At 35.9% G+C, this 14615-nt stretch overlaps 1 protein-coding gene across 1 annotated transcript in view; it reads left to right on the top strand.

Annotated features, from left to right (window-relative positions):
* LOC144642961 (EGF-like repeat and discoidin I-like domain-containing protein 3) overlaps window positions 1-13159 on the top strand; it is a 32475-nt gene extending 19316 nt beyond the window's left edge. The window contains exons 2-5 of the mRNA XM_078502083.1: window positions 5737-5844; window positions 6475-6800; window positions 8544-8694; window positions 12852-13159. Of these exons, the coding sequence (XP_078358209.1) occupies window positions 5737-5844; window positions 6475-6800; window positions 8544-8694; window positions 12852-13006 (740 nt within the window). The 3' untranslated portion in view covers window positions 13007-13159. The remainder of the gene's footprint in view (window positions 1-5736; window positions 5845-6474; window positions 6801-8543; window positions 8695-12851) is intronic.
* Window positions 13160-14615: the final 1456 nt, after the last annotated feature.

Consider the following 14615-nt stretch of genomic DNA (forward strand, 5'->3'; position numbering starts at 1 on the left):
CTATTCAAAATAACGGAAATCGGAAATACAGCGAATAAAAAATTCAATGCTTATACCAATGAATTCAAAATAAATGTACGAAAAAATTTCATAAACAATAAAAATGATGTTTTCAGTGTATTTGAAAAATGGTTGAAATGACAATAAAGAAAAGGCAGTTAAAAGGTAATGATAGATTCAGATTGGTAATTTCAAATGATGAATTAGATCATCCTATCTCAACAAAATTGTTAAAAGTTTCTGATTTTAAGTTAAATCAACTTTCAGATGTAATCAATACTTTGGAGTATAAAGAAATAGATTTAGAAAATTGCAAAATAATTATTCAATCTGTTAAAATGCCTAGTGGTAAATCTCGATTACATTTATCAAAACAAACAGTTAATAGAAAGCAATGTATTATCACAATCAAAAATGATGACACAATATGTTTAGCAAGGGGAATTGTTACAGCTTATGCTAATTTACACCCTGAGAATTACACTACAACTCAGTTGAAAGATGGCTTTAATAAATCACGGAAACTACAAGAAATTCAAGCCAAAGAACTTCATAATAATGCAAATGTTGAAATTAACGAGTATGGCAATACTTTAGAAGATGTAAATACCTTTGCATCGTATTTAGATATTGAGATTAACATTATCGATTCTGAGCAGTTTAATGAAATCATATATACAGCTAATAATGGTAAAATTGACAAAATTTATTTATACAAAACACGGAATCATTTTGATGTCATAAAATCAATGACAGCTTTTCTAAATGTAGCATATTACTGTCATAGTTGCAAAAAAGCTTATACAAGACGTGATAAACACAAATGCCCCCAAAAATGCCTTTCTTGCTTCAAATATTTCCCAAATGGAGATAAATGTGACGGCAAAGACATTACATGTAAGCAATGCAATCGTGTATTTCATGGTGACAGCTGTTTCAAAAACCATACAAGAAATCGATCTAAAAAAGATGGTGATGAATCAGTATGTAGCAGTGTAGCAAAATGTTCAAAATGCAATCAAATAATACTAAAACCTTATATTAAAATACATAAATGTGGTTTCAAAATGTGTAATAATTGCAATAAATATTGTGAAAGCAAACATAAATGTTTCATGAAAAAAATCAAATGCAATGGAGGAAATTGTATAAAAGATAGCAAAAAACCTTGCAGATCAAATAAAAGCATTCCTAAAAAAGATTATTGCCACTCATGTAGAACATATAATGAAAATTATTTATTTTTTGATTTCGAATGTACACAAAACACTGGAACACATGAAGTTAATTTAGCTATCGGCCATGATTTCAATGGTAATGAATCAATCTTCAATGATATTAATAGTTTTTGTAGTGGTATTCTTAATGAAAAATATAAAGGATACACACTTCTGGCTCACAATTCCAAAGGGTACGACTCCCATTTTATTCTTAAATGGTGTATTGATAATGGTTTTAAACCTTACTGTATTTACAATGGTGCAAAAATTATGATGATGGAAATTCCACAATTAAGAATCAAGATAATCGACAGCTTAAATTTTATTCAGCAACCATTATCATCGTTTCCTAAAACGTTTGGTTTAAACGAGCTGAAAAAAGGATATTTCCCACATTATTTCAACAAAATTTGTAATCAAAACTATATAGGAAAAATACCTTCTAAAAAGCATTATGGGTATAATCAAATGAAAACCCATGATAGACAAAAATTTTTACAATGGTATAATGATCGTGTTAATGAAAATTATGTTTTCGATTTTAAAAAAGAATTAATTGAATACTGTAGGTCAGATGTTGATATATTAAGAAGATGTATGTTAAAATTCAGACAAGATTTCATAAACCAAGAAAATATTGATCCACTAAAATACATCACAATAGCCAGTGTTTGTATGGCTATTTATAGAGGGAATTATATGCCTAAAAATACCATAGCTGTGATTGATAATGTTGTTCAAACAGAAAACCATAGTGCAGTTAGTATTGCATGGCTTGATTACATAAGTAATAAAAATAAAATTAAAATTCAACATGCCTTGGAAGGTGGTGAAAAAGTTATCAAATGCAACAATAACAAATTAAAAGTAGATGGTTTTTGTGCATCTACAAATACTATTTATGAATTTCAAGGTTGTTTCTGGCATGGTTGTCCACATTGTTACAAACCTGATGTAATCAATAATAAGAATCAATGTGATATGGGTACTTTATATAATAAAACACAAGTTAAAAATAACAAAATAACAACTGCTGGTTACAATCTCACTGAAATGTGGGAATGTAAATTAAAAAATGATAAATGTTTCCAAAAATATTATAAAAATGATTGGAATAGAGAAGTGGTTGGCCCACTAAACCCGAGAGATGCTTTCTTTGGTGGTCGAACAAATGCTACAAAGCTACTTTATAAATTCAAAGATGATGAATACGGAAAATACGTAGATTTTTGCTCCTTATATCCCACTGTCCAGTTCTATAAAAAATACCCCATTGGACACCCTATAAAAATTATATCACCAGAAAAATACGATAAAAAATGGTATGGACTAATAAAATGTAAAATTTTACCACCAAAAGGGTTATATCATCCTGTTTTACCAGTGAAAATCCAATGTGAAAAAGCTGAAAAGCTAATGTTCCCTCTGTGTATATCATGTGCAAAAACAAAGCAACAAGAAAGATGCCAACATAATTGAAATGAACGATCATTCATAGGCACATGGACAACCGATGAAGTCAACAAAGCCATTGAAAAAGGGTATAGAATTACAAAAATATATGAAGTTTGGCATTTTGAAAACTCATCCGACGATCTATTCAAGGGATATATAAAAAAATTTATGAAACTCAAACTTGAATCAACGAAATATAATTTTAAAAATAACAATGACAAGATGAATTTCAGAAATAAAGTCAAAAAGAATTTAGATATTGATTTAGGTGAATTAAATGAAAATTCAGGTTTACGAGCCATTGCAAAAATGTGTTTAAACTCACTTTGGGGGAAATTTGGTCAACGAAATAACATGAATCAGTGCAAATACGTAACTGATATAAATGAATTTTACCAAGTAGTTCTAGATGACACAATAGATAATTTAAACATGAATTTCATAAATGAAGAAATGGTGCAAATGAGCTACACTTACAAAGATCAGTTTGTTGATAACAGCTATAATACGAATATATATGTAGCATGTTTTACGACTAGCAGTGCACGGTTAATGTTGTATGAAAAACTTGACTATTTGGATAAACAGGTATTATATTTTGATACAGATAGTATTGTGTATATTGAATCCCAGAAAGGTAAGACAATAGAAACAGGCGATATGCTAGGTGATTTAACAGATGAGTTAGGGGGTGAAGCTATAAATAATACATTCGTTTCTGGAGGTCCAAAGAATTACAGTTTCACATATGGAAACAATAAACAGAAATGTGTTATTAAAGGTTTCAGGTTAAACCATGAAAATTCCCAGATACTGAATCACGCAAATATGATTAAAATTGTAAAGAACGAAATCAAAGAACTCACATTAGTAAATGAAAATAAAATAACTAGACAGAATAAACAAATTGTAAACAAATATGAAGAAAAGGTATACACCTTTGGATATGACAAGCGCGCAATAAAATACATATCGGATAGCTGTATAGAAACATATCCTTATGGATATTAAAGACAAACTCATCTGTTTATCCTAGGTTATAATCTTAGGTTTTGATTTTCATTATGTCAACGAGGTTTGTTTTAAACGCACTAAGATGCAAGATTTTTAAAAAAGAGTATAAGAGATTCATGAAAAAACGCATAAAAATAAAAACATACACTATATATATAGATAAATGACCAACATGAAAATAAACATGGAAAATTTAAAGAAAATATGTTTCAAAGCAGATACATTCAAAAATATGTCTGATGACGCAATAAACACACTGAAGTATATCGTAACATTAAAAGAATTATCAAAACTCGGAGATTTGGTATATGAAAATCTAGACACTTTAGTATATTTAGAAAAAAAACTAAAACAAGATGGACATTGCAAGCCATTAACAAAATTATTAAATGAAGAAAATGAAACAAGTAAATACCTATGTAACATTTACAATGATTTAAACAGTGTATTATCCGACCTTGAAAAAGAAAAAATGAATTCAAAAATAACAAAAATCATAATCGTTTTAGAAGATAATTCACAACAGATATTCAGTACAAGAGATTTACCATGATAATAACAACAGCATAAAACTCGGCTTCGCTTGGTTTTCCAGATTGATATTTCAGTTATGATATCAAGGCTTGTTTAAACGCACTATTAATGATATAAGAAATTAATATATTGTGTTATTAATATATAACAATTGATGTTTTGGAATGATAATATTGTTAATGCCCGATACCAGAGATGGTTTACCAAAGAAGACAAAATGAAAGCTATAAGGCGCACAAAAGCCCGTTATATGCGAAATACACGATGGTTTTGTGAGCAATGTAAAAAAGAGTACAGTCTGGGTAGCAAGTGGACCCATATAAGACAATCCCATTCGAACGCAGTATAAAAAAAGTTTAAAAAAGAGTATAAGAAGTTTTTTTTTATTTTGAACCTAGGGTTGAGTTAGGCTTGGTTTTACAGGCTTGGTTTTACAGGCTTGGTTTTCTAGGGTTTGATTCCAATATTTGTTTCCAATATTTGAATCCAATATTTGAATCCAGATTTTTGTTCTGATATTTGTTCCAGTTTTTGTAATCCATTTTTTTGTACCATATTTTGGACCCAATAGTTGGACCCAATATTTGGACCCATTTTTATCACCATATTTGGACCCAGTACTGGAAAGTAGTATGTACTATATCTCTAAGGCAAATTTGCCTTAGAGTGTAGTACATTACTACTCGAGGATACGTAGGTTTAAGTCATTTATTAAACAAAGGAGGCCTCTTGGGTATTATAATAGTTTTTTTATTAGACAGGGATTAGTTGAACAAAAACTGAATAATCTGATAAAAATATACGATCAATAACTTCCAACAAAATTAAAGTTTTTTTTAGCTAGCAACGAACGCATGGAAAACAATAGTTGGTATAGAAGACAAAAAACACCAAAACGGAACGGGAAAGAAATAATTTTGATGTTATTAGTTGCAACCTCAGTGTCTTATCAACGCCACACAAAGACCATCAAATCCTTAAGAGGATCTCGCACAATGACCGTGACCAACACACTCGTCTAACTATAATTAAGTGAAAATATCGCGGCCAAACGAGTAACTGAACAGAGAACAAAGGAAAGTTACCAACAGGGTAGGGAAAGCCAGATTAAGGCGCTTGATAACGTCCAACATCGAAGTACTCGTTGGATCCTTGCGAAAAATGCTTTTTCAGGCCTTTTCAGGACAAACAACAGTGCTTTAAGACTGCACCACCTAAAAGATACATATAACCGGGCAATCTGTCTATAAAAAATCTGCACTTTGTTTTTTCATCCTGCTTATTGCATTTTTTATTTTTATTTTAGTAGATACCATGCAATTAAATCCTGCGATTTTCTTCTTCCCGAAGACTATGTTAACTTTGATGTTTTTGTAAACACTGATTGGTTCAAACGATTTCGGTTAAAATTCATTGTTCTGTAATGTGACTGGTCAGCTTTCTAAGTCAGTGTCCTTAGTTACTGTACCTGCACTGTAATAACAGTCTTTGTATTCTATATTCAATTCTTCAGAGAATGGATGCGTAACTTTGCGAGAAGGAGACCAGTCGTTTACTGAGAACGTCGAATACGTGCCTATGGCATGGTACGAAACGCCCGCGATTGTTTCCTCTGCACCAGGTAATACAACTTCTTTTGTGAAACAAATATCTGGCAATGAATTTTATGTACAAGACTTCTACCTTTATTTAAAAATGGTTTGAAGTTAAACATAAGAAGAAATGTCTTAAAAAGGAAGAATAGGCTGCAGGACAAGTAATTGCTATTACATAGGTACTTCAGTGGGCTTGCATTTGTTTAATTTATGCCAGGCTTGTCAGGTTTTGCTCATATCGAAAATACTCAGTTTGAAAGATCGATTCGACCCGGTCAACGGCGAGGCATTCTGACAAAAAGTTCAGTCAGTCAGTCAGTCGGTCGGACAGTCAGTCAGTCCGTCCGTCCGTCCGTCCGTCCGTCCGTCCGTCAGTCAGTCAGTCAGTCAGTCAGTTAGTCAGTCAATCAGTCGATTGATCAATCGATCAACCGATCGATCGATCGATCGATCGATCAATTAATTACGTTAATTGAAACCGAGAATAGTTTGTTGATGTACGGCCATGACCATAATGCATCATCCTCAAAACATAAAATATTTCATTGTTTTGGCTCTGAACGTATATTCATAAGTCAAATGGTTAACATAAGAGTCGAAATAGGTCAGCCTGGAAAGCCAATTGTATTAATACGTTTACTTTTTTTTATTTTTAGCATGTACTGGTGAAGAGGCTCTTGGCTTAGCAAATTTTGACGTCACTAACCAACAGATGACCGCGTCTTCATTCAGTAGAAACCATGAACCGGGTAGGGGCAGGCTCAACCTTGCAGCTGGCAGAGGAAAAAAAGGCGCCTGGTGTTCTAGAACTAATAACGAGATGCAGTATCTACAAGTTGATTTTTGGCGAAATGTTAAAATCACAAAGTTTGAGACCCAGGGTCGGCAAGACTACGGACAGTGGGTAACGAGCTATAAGCTTGCTTACGCAATGGATGGCGAGGTTGGCTTTCAGACATATCAAGAAAATGACGTGGACAAGGTACAGAAGAATGTGTTGTAACAAGAATTGATTAGTCTCTTTTGTACTTGGTACTTATAACCGCAAGCAAACAATCAATGTATAATTCAACTCGTAACTATTAATATATCAAGGAATATCGAGGATTTTTAAGAAAGCAAAATTCTGTCAAAGAATAGACTTCTATATCATTAAAGCAATATTATTGTACCCTCAAATCCCCCTCCTCATCAGAAACTATATTACAGCGATGCAACCCAAAACAATTCTTAGTTCCGAGTGTAACAACACTTTATAGATCCCTATGGTAACAAAAACAAAATGTTATGTGGGTCCTTCTTTGCTACAGATCTAGAGCAGTTGCTAGGAAATTGCTAAGGATGGTTTTTGGTGGGAAGCCATTTTAGAGTGTTTGGTAATGCCAAATGGTGAATGTTTTGGGAAAGAAGACTTGCCTTAAAAATATATGATTTAAAACTCCTGAAGGACTCTTCAATGGGACAAAGTTGTGCAGAAAGCCTATCCGTAGGAGGTTTGGTTTCCAAAAAAAAAAAATAGGTTGATCAGGTTACGTGGGTTGACCTGGGTTCGAGAGGCGTACTTAGCAAGCGTTCAGTTAATAACTTCGATCACTACAACAGACGAATCGATAAAAAGAACGGTATGGATGATGTCGACAGTTAAAGGCGAGATACTTTAGGTTTACTCTTGGCTTGGATCATTGCTTTAAGCCCTGGGCAAGAGGCTTTAAACTCTCTAGGACTCTCCTCCCTCAGGTGTATAAATTGTTTTTTTTTTTTTTTAAATAGTTGAGAGGGGACGGATAACGGTGTAATTGATTTTTTTCCCCACCTGGGGTTCAGAGGGGATTGAGGGTAGAGTGGAGAGACTCAGGGCCTGTTTACATGGACGAGAGTTGTCCCTGGTAAGAGGGTTACCCTCCATACCGAGCGACCCCGGGCGAGAGAGCTATTCATACGTTTCTTTATAAATAGCTGTGAACCGTTTACATGAGAAATTGCAAAGTTGGCTCGGGGGGGGGGGGGGGGTAGGGTGGCCCTAGGTGGAGGGTCACTCGCTTTGAAGGTAGAGTGACCGTGGGGAGCGAGCCAACTTTTTCTCCATATAAACAGTTTGGTTATTTTTGCCTCGGCTACGAGGGACAAGTTGACACATACAGAGCAAGCGCAAACGCTATAATCGGCCAAAACAAAATCGCAGATAAATTGAAATCGAAGTGGGCGGTACATTTGTCCAAGAAATGGTCCTGGTCGTTGTTTCAGCGTTCCTGATTTTAGAAAAGGCAGCCATAATAAATGTTTTAAACAACTCTGGCCAGTCTTTTGAACCGAGAGGGCCAAGGTTTGGCTTGGCCAACAGGGACAACTTTCTCATATAAACGCGCAGAAAAGATGGCTCGGGGGAGAGGATAACCATCCTGCAAGGGACAACTCTCCTCCATATAAATAGACCCTTACTTCTAGCAGTTTAATGCTAATGCATGTGATGAATACCCGAGTTAAACGCCTGGGTCTGTATAGCACTTAGTTTTGTAGATGGACCTTACGAAGCGAATGAGGAATTCTGTTTACAAGACCAGACTCTGTCATCACGAATAAGAGGTCGAAAATCAGAAGCAAATGGGAATTGTCGGGCCCGGATCCTTTTAAAACTGACAGCATGGCCTCTCACAGCTGTGTTAAACATTTTTTTATGTCAGGAGAAAAGCTATAGATATTTTGTTTTTTACATGTTACCTTACAGGTTTTTACTGGAAACAGTGATAGGAACACTGTGGTGACCCATGTCCTTCTACAACCAATTAGAGCTCGATCTGTGAAAATAATGCCGACGGCAAATGCATGGGAAGGCCGTATTTCTATGAGAGCAGAATTTTACGGATGTGTTCTTACAGGTGTGAAACCCTTTCTTGTCTGTCTATTTTTGTTTAAAGAGGCCTAATCACGGTTTTCGACGCCATTTTGACGAGATTTTGGCAAAGCAGGTAAAAATTACAGTGTTTGTATGGGAATCCGACGGCAAATATCTTCTACAAAAATTGAATTCTGGACAACGTATGAATTGTAAAGTTAAGATGCTTGGCAAAAGTTTTTATTCGCCGAGTTTGAAGGATGTAGCTGGGCTAGAAAGAGTTCAGTTACGTTTTTAATTGTTCCATACATTCGTCTATAATTTTTCCCGCGAACCGCGTCAATCATGCGTCAATCATGGGGCAGGGGTTTGGCAATTTTTCTGGGCAGTATTTTTTTCCGCCTTCGGGTTATGCAAAAACAAAATCCTTTTCTGATGAATTCAGCCACTACAGTATTAGCTTATATGTTCGTATTTATATACATTTTGCTGAAAAAATGCATCAGGATGCGGTTCTTAGTATTGTGCGTTTGCTCTTTGTCAAGTTTTAAAAGTGTTTATTTACACATTTGGGACATATTGTGTAAATGTTTGGATTACAAGGGATGTACTGTTAATTTCTTCTCTTCTCTTTTGAGAAAATAATGGTTTGTGTATAATGTGATATATTACATGAAGTACTGTCTTTTGTAATGCCGCAAAATCTGATAATCAGATTTTATCGAACAGAATTTAAAAAGCAGATGTTCTTTTTGACTAATAGTGGTGTTTATTTTAAGACGTCACGTAAGGTTTTGAAGTGACAATTACACAAGGTAGCAAGGTAAATTTGAATAGCAGGTTTTGCAGTCGGAGAATAACCTAATTGTCTCCAAACACATGGTGTGTGAACAAATGTAAACTGTTAGTTGATTGCAATTTGCTACAAGATTGTCTGAACGTCTGATTCGTTACAAGATTGTCTCATGGTCTCGTTTGGTCTTCTGCAAGTTTGGTCGTCTCTCTGCCATGGTCTCCATGAATGCGGTCTTTTTTTCATTCTTTAACCTCCAGTTGATCAACATTGCTCGTCGTGGGAGGTAATCCGAAACGGATAACCTCTTTTTGCTTTTTGACGGATTCAGTCTGGCTGGCTTGCTTAACGGCATTTTCTTGTGTTAAACTTGCGTTCATTTTTAGTTCACAGAGTCCAACAACCAAGCGATCTCAAATCATTTCATCTTTCATGGGCCATATTCACAGAATTCGGCTAGGCAATGCAGAGCAGTGATAAAATTCTCACGTTCATCTTGACGCGTCACAAGTTGATTAAATTTAGCTCGCTCGTAGATCATGCTCTTCTTTGCGACGAAATGACTGTCATACTTTCCCCTGACCACGTCGTACGTCTATACGTCGCCTGCCTCTGAGAATTCCAAACTCGCCATGATATTCTCGGCTTCGCCACCCATGGCGTATAGGAAAGTATTGCCTTGAAGCTCTTCTACTTTCCTATAAAGCTGATAAATCCTGAAACACTACCATAACGCTTAAATCTCTTTGGCCAGCGCGGCCATTCTTCAGGTTTACAGAAATTGAACGGTTTTGGTGCCTTAACTGGTAACAGAGGCTGATTTAGCTGCGACTTCTGCGGCTCGTACACCTTCTTTTGGCATCGTTGAGGAAAATAGGCGATGGAAGACTGTAATGTAGAATGCAGTGAAGAGGACCACATACACAAAGTAGGTTAGGCTACATTTTGACTTCTGACACCATGTGATGTTGGCGGAACGGTCCTTTCCGTGAACACATAAACTACACGCAGTGTTTACTGTTCAAGCCGATATTTAAATCAATTAGTTCAAAGGAACTCAAATAACATGTTATCTGAGTCAAAATACTTGAAGCTACTTGATAAGAACTTTCTAGAAGCGTGACTAGTCTAATATTGCATTTCACAACAAAGATGAGAGCTTTTGTAAATAGCTGAGATTGAAGTGAGGTTGTAGGCATTCTCGTTCCCAGACATTGATGGCCAATTTATCGTATAAGGCACCTGTGTGCTTTGATATTTTTTTTGATTGGCATTGCTAAAGTATGGGACGGGTTGCATTAGAGAATAAAACTGTTTTTGCTGGATGAACAATTTTACTCAAACTTATGTCTGCCGTAAAAAAAAAAAAAGCTGTTTTGGTGTGCTTGTGTCGCGCTTGCGCATATGTTAAACAATGTGTCAATTTAATTTATCACACAAACAAAAACATACAAAAAAATGGAACATGGAACAGGAAAAGACTTGTAATTTTTTGTGAATTTCTTGTGAAGTTTGTTTATCGTAGTTTATTAAAATTCCGGTGTTATCAGGGAATTATGTTATCAGTGTTATGCGAGGAATCTTCAGCTTTAACGATAGTTATCGGCAAGCTGTGTTTGCTTTCTTGCTGTTAAATCGGAGATTTCGGGTGAGGAGAGAGTGTTGAAAAATCAGTTATTGGATTCGATTAGAAAAAAAAAGCATAACCATAACATCCGAAAATCTAATGATCACAGTGAGCTTATTTGAAGATAATCCAATGTCCATTTTCCAAATATAAGTGAACAGAGTTCGAAATCAATGAAGCAGACAGCTCTTCATTCAAAGACCTTCAAAGCGATGTAAACAAGACGGCGTTTGACCTTAGTACTACTACCCACGCCGGGTATCGAATGTCGTTTATGAAATGTGACTCTTGAATGTAACGCAAATTTTGTTAAAGAGCAGCAACAACAACTGGATATCTAAAAATAAATATAAGATTGTTGTAAGATTAAATTAAAATTCCTGATATTCTGGCGAGTCAGTCAAATGGCAGGCTTCACAAGTTGTCAGCTATTCTGACTCGCCAAATTTTTCTTTGTCCCATGCTCGAGTCATGCTGAAAAATTTCTTCTTCATTATTTATTACCGAGCTCAAAATTTACCACCTATAGATTCCAGAAGCACTTAGAAACCTTCACTGGATCAAAAAACTCCAAAAAGTAAAGGATTCGGAGAAAACCCGGAGGTCACGACTGCTTGAAAAAAAAGTAAAGGATTCGGAGAAAACCCGGAGGTTACGTCTGTTTGAGTGCAAAAGGCAGGCAGTGGCATTGAGACTTTTCCCTTGAGGTCACAAGATGCAGGGGAAGATGCATAGCAATAGCAACATCGTACATTTATTAACGTTATCATAAATAAGTCGTATTTTAGTGTACTTTTGAGGAAAGAAAAAACAGGATTCGAGATAGCGATGGAAAAAAGTACGGGACGCGGGATTTTCATGGAAAGGAGCGGAAATGCGGAATCAGGAAACGACCCCCCCCCCCCCCCCTCACTCCTCAATTCTTAAAACCTTATTACGACTTATTCATGCTATAAATATATCCTTTTTATGCTCTTTGACTCTTTCATCTTGATATCCTACACGGTATCGCCTAGTATTGGCCCAGCTGGGTAAGCTGAGTGCTGTAGCCGCGAAGATATAAAGGTTACTACCAACTTAGTAATAATTTGGCTGCGCTATAGCTAGTAGGCACGCGGCTTGAAAATTCCCTCTTCATCAGTCATATTATGATCACTAAAACGAGTACGTAAGCATCAGAGAGATATAAAAAACGGCTTGTACATTTATCAGAGGAGCTTAGGAGTACATAATGTTACAGTGGTATTTCTTTTAGCCTGTATAAGTCTATATATCTTGCTACAAATGCAACAGCTTGCACTTTAATGCAATACAAAAACAGAAAAACTCCCCCCTCCCCCCCCCCCCCCCTAATAACTTTGAAACTCCCTACGTCTGTTGGCAGTTCTAACACTCCCGTGTTAAAATAAGTTTAATGCCGGATCAGGCTTAAAATCAAGACAAGATGCCGGATAGGAAAAATACTGGCAGAATAATAAATAAAATTGTTTTGGCGAGAAAGAGACACCTTCCTTTTTGTAGGCAAAAAAAATATAGGATGTCCTGAAATTAAACGCGAGATGCGGGATCTAACACATCAAAAATGGCAACTACAGTATCAACAATCCACAATGCTCTTTGCCCTATTTTATTCTCTTATATTTCTCCTCACTAGGAAACTATTATTTTAACGTTAATTGATGGAACAGAATATAAACACGTAATAACTGTTGAAATATGCGTAACACGAGACAGCCCAAAGGGGCTTTGATTGTAATATACTGTGGTTCTGCACCTTTAGATCGTTATCAAGTAATCGGCCGAAAAGTTCACATGGATTTTGTAAAAGAGTATCTCACTGCAAAGAAGAATGTCGACTTTGGGGATTCCCAAGAGCTTCCCAATAACATTGAGCTTGAAATCCTAGCAGATACTGTCTACGTTAAGGTACGTTGAAAACAGTCCAGCTCAGTGTAGTATGTCACTTATGAAATAAAAGAGAAATACGCAATAATAAAAAATAAAATTGTGCTTAATTATTAGTTTCTAAAATCAGTCGTGAAACCTTATCTTGTTTCAGAGGCGCTTGAATTCTCACTCCGACTGTAATTTTTCACCGTCTTAACAAAAATTCGTTTACTTTACTAAAATAACCGGCGATAAAAGACATGTAAAGCCCTTGTTAAAGATTTTTTATTATGTTGGAGTTAGAGTGGTCGTTATGAATTATACCTGTGATACAATGCAGAATTTGCATCATGCAATGGGGTCATTCTGTGTTTTCACGCCTCAACTTTTCTTTTGATCAATCGTAGCAGCCAAACCCGAACATAGTAGCCAATTGTGATTTTTTAAATAAGAATGATAAATCTAGATGGTTTTACTAATGTTATGAAATTAAAAAACTGACGATGTACAGTCGTGAAGTATCCTTTGTGAACAGAACAAGTCGATTAGACCTGAGAGCTCCAGATTTAGAACAAACTTATCCGCCGCTGCCTCGTCCCAGTGATAGAGATGACAGAGATGGAGATGATGGAAAGCATGGAGTACATGGACCAACAGGTATGATGGTGCCATGGAAACCAGCCGGAGGTAGTTCACACACAAAATAATAATTAAAACAAACAAAATAAATGGCCAAAATACGGGGAGGGTTAAACATGTACGTGGAAGAATTCTTTACGGAAGTCACCCTCTTTGAAGTGACAGTTTTAGGCCCTGTCCACACTGACCCTTGTAAATTTGAAAACGCATCTTTTTCTACCCGGAGAGGCCAACCGTCCGCACTAAAACGGCGTTTTCGGTCACCGAAAACAGTACTTTTCAAAAACGCTCTCCAAAGTGGGTAAATTTGAAAAAGCATGCTAGGTGGTGTAGTGTGAACGGTGAAAACGGACGAAACTGGGACTTTTTGAAAACGCTGACGTCAAATAGGGCAGTATTTTCATTTGGGACATGTGTGGTTGTTTTTTTTTTCCTTTAAGTGAAAATATTTGCTGACACAGTTGTTGGCAACATGACAATTGTAACAAATGGCGGAGATGGAAGAGAAGGACAAAACGGTGCCAATGGTAGACGAGGAGCAGCTAGTTTAAACGTGGTATGCTTTTTAATCAAAACTACCATTTACGTAATAAAAAAAATAACAAAATTCAATCCACCGTTTATGGAACGGCTACATTGGCCATGACGAAGACGATAGCGTTGTATTTGTCTGAGCACGAACCAGTGACTAACTATAAGTCAAGCTCGCACACCACACCGATTGGATAGACTACACTGGAAGCGCGTGCAAATAACATTGGCGCAATTACGAGCTAAAACTTAAAGTTAACAATTGTTCCAATGAACTTTTTGTCTGACAGATCGGTCGGAGTTTCGCTGATAGAAACCTTAAACTTGCTTTCTTTTCAGTAAAATAGCTCTTGCGATCGCTATCGTTGTAGCCATAACATTGACCAATACACTGACCAAAAAAAAAAAAAAAAAACAAAAAGCAAACGGTAATGTCCAAGGAAGACCGAAGCGAACGATCTATAAAATGGGGGTGATGTAATGTAAT

This window comes from Oculina patagonica, chromosome 2 (genome assembly GCF_052425735.1).
Source record: "Oculina patagonica isolate OP01 chromosome 2, crgOcupat, whole genome shotgun sequence".
NCBI classification, from domain to species: domain Eukaryota; kingdom Metazoa; phylum Cnidaria; class Anthozoa; order Scleractinia; family Oculinidae; genus Oculina; species Oculina patagonica.